The following is a 6,000-nucleotide window of genomic DNA, read 5'->3' on the forward strand; positions in this document are numbered from 1 at the left end:
TGCACGTGCACTTAGTGTCTTCCTAAAATCCAAATATAAACACTGTACCATATACTGTATATCTTTTCTTAAAAAGTTTCTGATGACAATGGTTTTCTGATGTACTTCCAAGCCAATGTGGCTATATTTATCATAATAGCATGATGATTCCTCACACAATGCCAACTAAAGGTCCCACACATTCAGTTCAAATGTCTCCAAATTCCCTTTTATCTTTTTACAATATTACATATGGTAGACAGTGAAAGACCTAAATGTTTTAAAACACTGTACCCTAAGTGTACTATATAAGTTTTTCACTTTTATTTTGTCTGTGTCCCAACTTTTTTTGCAGGCATCAAATTCAAAATTTGTTTATATCTACAACATTCAAGCTGGTCAACCAAAACATTAAGACTTATTTCTTTGTACTTTTGTCAGTTAAAAAAAATTAACAGGTTCCTGCTTTCATTGCATTTTACAAAATGTCCCAACTTCTCTGTAAATGGGGTTAGTATTTTGTATGGATAAACATCAACAAATGGCAGATGTAAAGAGAAAGCGCTTATACTAAAATAAACTGTATACGTAAATATGGTTGCCAGGCCTCCAGTTTTACCCCTTAGCACAGGGCCACCATTAAAACATATTTAGATATGCATTCATGCCCCCACAATATACTTATGTAAAAATATAAAGAAACATATTCCACTCACTAGCACTGCGTAATGTTATTTACATTTACATTTTCTGCATTTAGCAGACGCTCTTATCCAGAGCGACTTACAGAAATGCTTCCATAGTAAACATTTCATTTCTCAAGTTTTAGTAAACAACAGTCAAAGAACACGAATCTGCTGAAACCTGTTAGAACCAAAGTTTTTTTTTTGTTTTTGTTTTTTTTTGGAAATGGAAAAAAAAAATTTGTAAATAGGTACAAGTCAGCTTAAGTGTTTAGTAAACAGGTGGGTTTTTAATCGTTTTTTAAAGACAGCAAGAGACTCAGATGTTTGGACAGACAGAGGAAGTTCATTCCACCACTTGGGTGCTAGAACAGAGAAGAGCCTTGATGCTTGTCTTCCTTTAGTCCTGGGTGGAGGCTCAAGCCGAGCGAGACTAGTGGCTCGGAGGTTGCGTGGTACAGAGCGGGGTTTGACTAGGCCTCGAAGGTAGCTTGGGGCTGGTCCATTTTTGGCTTTGTAGGGGAGCATCAGTGTTTTAAACTGAATGCGTGCAGCTACAGGAAGCCAGTGAAGAGAACGCAGCAGTGGGGTGATGTGGCAGTGTTTGGGCTGGTTAAAAACCAGACGGGCAGCTGCATTTTGAATGAGCTGCAAGGGTTTAATAGTGGACATGGGAGCTCCTGCCAGGAGGGAGTTGCAGTAGTCCAACCGTGAGATTACAAGTGATTGGACCAGAATCTGGGTAGCTTCCCTGGAGAGAAATGGTTGAATCTTCCTGATGTTGTACAGGAGGAACCGGCACGATCTCGTCATGTTGACTATATAAGGAGAGAAGGTCAGCTGGTTATCCAGGACAACACCAAGGCTTCTTACCTTATCAGATGGTCTGATCTGGGAGTCATCAAGAGAAATGACTAGGTCCTGGGTTGGAGACTGATCTCCGGGAATGAGCAACATCTCTGTCTTGCTGGGATTAAGTTTCAGATGATGAGCTGACATCCATTGTGAGATATCTCGCAGACATGCTGAGATGCGAGCTGAGACTTGTGTGTCTGAAGGAGGAAATGACAGAACGAGCTGAGTGTCATCTGCATAGGAGTGTTGGAGAAGCCATGGGAGGCTATGACCTTACCCAGAGAGCGGGTGTAGATAGAGAAAAGAAGTGGGCCAAGTACAGAGCCCTGAGGAACACCGGTTGAGAGAGTGCATGGGGGAGTTATGGATCCCCTCCATGACACTTGGTAGGAGCGCCCTTCGAGGTAGGAGGCCATCCATTGCCATGCTGAACCTGTTACTCCAAGGTTGGAGAGAGTGGACAAGAGAATGCCGTGATTCACTGTGTCGAAGGCTGCAGAGAGGTCAAGAAGAATGAGGACCGATGACAGTTTGGCTGCTTTGGCTGCATGAAGCTTCTCAGTAACAGCTACAAGTGCTGTTTCCGTAGAATGCGCTGCCTTGAAGCCAGACTGGTACGGATCGTGGAGGTCATTCTGAGTAAGAAAGGCAGATAGTTGGTTATAGACAGCACGTTCAAGAATTTTGGATAGAAAAGAGAGGAGTGAGACAGGTCTGTAGTTGTTAATGTCTGTAGTGTCTAGTGTAGGTTTCTTAAGAAAGGGAATGACCTGAGCCTTCTTAAAAGCAGTAGGGACGACACCTGATGTCAGGGAGTTGTTGATGATGGGTGTGATGAAGGGGATTAGGTCCTGTGAGATGTCTTTAAGGATGGTGTAGGTAGGGTCGAGTGTAGGGTCGAGTGTGCATGTGGTGGGATTGCTGGATGAGAGGAGCTGTGTAACCTCATCCATGGTGAGTGGGGTGAAGCTGGTGAGTGTGTTGGTGGGTTGAGGGTCAGTTGAAAGTGGGTCAGTCTGAGAGAAGGATTGATTGATTTTGTCAATCTTGTCCTGAAAGAATGTTGCAAAGTCAGTGGCAGTGAAAGAGGCAGATGGGGGAGGAGGAGGAGGAGGGTTCAGAAGAGAGGAAAAGATAGCATGAAGCTTACGTGGGTCAGCAGCAGATTGTTCAAGTTTGGCTTTGTAAAAAGATGTTTTTGCAGCAGTCACGCCGGATGAGAACCTGGACAGCAGATCGTGGTAAGAGTGGAGATCAACACCGAGCTTAGATTTCCTCCACTTTCTCTCAGCTGCCCTTAATTCTCTTCTGCTGCTGCGCAATGCATCTGAAAGCCAAGGAGCAGGGTGAGAAGGTTTTCCTCGTTTGAGGGTAAGAGGACAGAGTTGATCGAGGGATGTTGAAAGAGAAGAGAGTAGAGTACTAGTTGCGGAGTTGAGTGGAAGGGTAGCAAGCATGTCAGGGTTCGGTAGTGAAGTAAGGATGTTGGAGATCAGCAGGAAGGAAGATAAAGAGTGAAGATTGGGGCGTGTTTTAAGGGTGTAAGTGTGGTTGGAGGTAGAAAGAGTTGGGAGATGGAGAGAGAAGGAAACAAAGTGATGGTCGGAGAAGTGAAGTGGGGTGACTGTGAGGTCCAGAACAGAAGCTGGAAGGCTGAAGACCAGGTCCAGAAGATTGCCGCCTTTGTGTGTCGGAGGGCTGTGGTTAAAGAGGAGGTCGAAAGATGAAAGAAGAGGAAGAAGACAGGAGGACTGAAGTGTAGGGAGATTAAAGTCACCAAGAAGAGTCAGAGGAGTTCCATCTGAAGGGAAGAAACTCAGAAGAACATCCAGCTCTTCTATGAAGTCTCCCAATGAGCCAGGTGGTCTGTAGATGACAACGATATGAAGAGTAATTGGAAAAGTAACAGTAATAGCATGAAATTCAAATGATGAAATGTTAAGGTGAGAAACATTCACAGGAGTGAAGTTCCATTTCCTGGTCAAGAGCAGACCTGTACCACCACCCCTGCCAGATCCTCTCGGTGTATGAGAGAAGGTGTAGGCAGAGGATAAGGCTGCTGGTGTTGCTGAGTTCTCGGTGGTGATCCATGTCTCAGTCAGTGCCAGGAAGTCAAGGCTGTGAGAAAGTGCAAAAGCTGAGATGAAGTGTCTTTCCATTAGTTGTTGATGGGACATTTATTACTGTAACAAAATACCAACAGCACTTCACTTTAGCAAAGTCATCATAACCATACTGATTTCCATGAAAAGTTAACATTAACATCAGTATGCCATTTAGCTTTGAAACTGTAATTGTGAAAATAAACAAATAAAAAAGTTGAAATAAACAAGCCAATTTGCAAGAGCTAACCAATCAACCATCACCACCATTGGCTATTTTAGATATCTGGAAAGTTAGTTAGCCAAAGAGAATTAAGTTGAGAGCAGTACCATTCAGATGATAAAAGTATACAGCAGTACAAGAGATGAGTCATTGTTTCTTGATATAATAAATGCCAGTCACATTAGATATGATCAATACTAAATTTCTAATAATCACGGTAAGAATCGCTTACAAATAATATTTCTTTCATGTTCACTTTGGTACATTCAGGGTAAGAAGAGCGAGGGAGTGCAAGTGACATGGAGGTAAGTGAAAAAAGAAACAAATACTGAAGATACGAGACCTGGGGTGGAGATGAGAAGACAGCAGAGGAGATAAGAGATGAATGGAGAGCTGAAGAGAGTTAAAGAGATGCCTGGAAAGGAGATTAGAAAATAGGACCAGAGTAGATAAGGAGACATGGCTGGACATAAGAAGACAGGTTCGAAAGGAGAGAAGAAGAGAGCAGATGTTCCTGTTCCCCCCCAAATGTAAACAAAAACAATAATTTCCTTGTCTTTATATAACAATGCACCGAGTTCTATTGATATGGTTATGGTTGTGCTTAATTAATCCATTATATCTGCAATTACAATACACTATTAGCTACTATGTACTAATAATAACTTAAAATAAACAAAATGCAGGGTAATCTCATGTGTTAGTAAATTAGAAGCCCCCAGACCCTGGTAGATTTGGCCACCATAATGTTCAATTTATGGATACTGCTTAGGAATAACGTGACCTGTTAGGAATCTCGATGAAATCTTTTATTGAATGAGGACCAGGAACCTCAGAATTAGCAATTAAAATATAATTATTTATTTAGAAAAGAAGAAAGGAAGTCTCTGAGCCCTGAAGTGATCGATCACTGCAAGTTTCTCTCTGTCTGTCTGTCTATCTCCCTATTGTTAGTATCCGTCCCTTTTAAGCTATGCCCACCATGGTGTTTTGGTCGAAGTCTTAGTTGTTACCTTATATGGCGATTTATACGGCGATCTCTAGAACATTCTATCTCCGGGCAGATTTCAAAGTTAGCTCAAGTTGTTAGTCTGAATTAGCATACACTTCTTGTTTTAGGTATTTAACATATTGTTTACCAAGTTTTATCTTTCGCTTTTTATTGGCGTACGTGCAGATCAGCATGTTCGTTCTAAGGCCTATTGATTATTTAGTTACAAGGTCAAGTTGTTCCAAAAATCTCCACAGACCCTACATTAATCAAATATAAATACCATTTGACAATAAATTATATTACAATTACCTCACAACATTACTAAAGTATGTAGTTGCCGTTTCGTCATCGGCTTCGATATTTTGCAACAGTTTTGCTCGTAGTTTGTCTACCTCAGACAAGTGCTCAGCCATGTTCTGAAAGGAATCAGACTTTTATCTTAAACGTTGTGAATTAATATTTTGCTACTCGCTATAGTGACGAAGATTGTTGATCAGTTTACAATTTCTACACTAATAATGTATTGAGAACACTGATATTAGTGTCTTTGTACGATAGTAGCGATTCGTTTAATCATCCGGGTACTTACTTGTATGGTCCTTTTTATTTTTTTTCATGGGAAAAACGGCGTCAAATTAGTTTTTACGCGATAATACTGCGCCTCATGATGCTTAGCACAATACGGTGAAACGTAAACAAACGATAACACCAAATGTGGGAACTCATCAAAATTACGTTAAAGCGAGAAAATATTATCTTACCTCATCCTTCTGCTGTGGAGAGCTGGGAAGATGCCTTAAAGAAGTGACGAAAAGTCGCATACATGCTTTTTTGCCACCAAAAAAGATACCAGTATTTTTTTACAGCAGTAAACAGCATTACAATCCATCTCAGTCGTATAAATAACACAGTTTACAGGAAAATAAAATGGTCAACACACTACAGTTGTAATTTTATGTCAAATACAAGATTAAGTTTATTTATTTAAAGAATCGATTGCAACCACGTCTGGTATTGAGTTAGGGACCGTCGTAAAACTAACGGAATAATCGTAGGCCTATTCATAATATTTACAGTGCAAGCAAATAAAAATGTATTAAAAACTCATATAAATTAACTTGACGTCAAACCAACTTTTAGATACAAAAATCAATGTCGATTACA

At 40.7% G+C, this 6,000-nt stretch overlaps 1 protein-coding gene across 3 annotated transcripts in view; it reads right to left on the reverse strand.

Moving 5' to 3' along the window:
• Positions 1 to 5,679, reverse strand: part of spo11 (SPO11 initiator of meiotic double stranded breaks) — a 100,245-nt gene extending 94,566 nt beyond the window's left edge. Inside the window, exon 1 of one of the 3 annotated variants that reach the window (XM_063015328.1) lies at positions 5,598 to 5,679. In XM_063015328.1, coding sequence (XP_062871398.1) covers positions 5,598 to 5,602 — 5 coding nt within the window. In that variant the 5' untranslated portion in view covers positions 5,603 to 5,679. Of the gene's footprint in view, positions 1 to 5,145; positions 5,304 to 5,597 lie in introns of those variants that run through there. The other 2 variants (XM_063015327.1, XM_063015329.1) reach the window with 2 other exon arrangements.
• Between the last annotated feature and the right edge of the window lie 321 nt (positions 5,680 to 6,000).

This window comes from Trichomycterus rosablanca, chromosome 19, assembly GCF_030014385.1.
Source record: "Trichomycterus rosablanca isolate fTriRos1 chromosome 19, fTriRos1.hap1, whole genome shotgun sequence".
Classification (NCBI taxonomy): domain Eukaryota; kingdom Metazoa; phylum Chordata; class Actinopteri; order Siluriformes; family Trichomycteridae; genus Trichomycterus; species Trichomycterus rosablanca.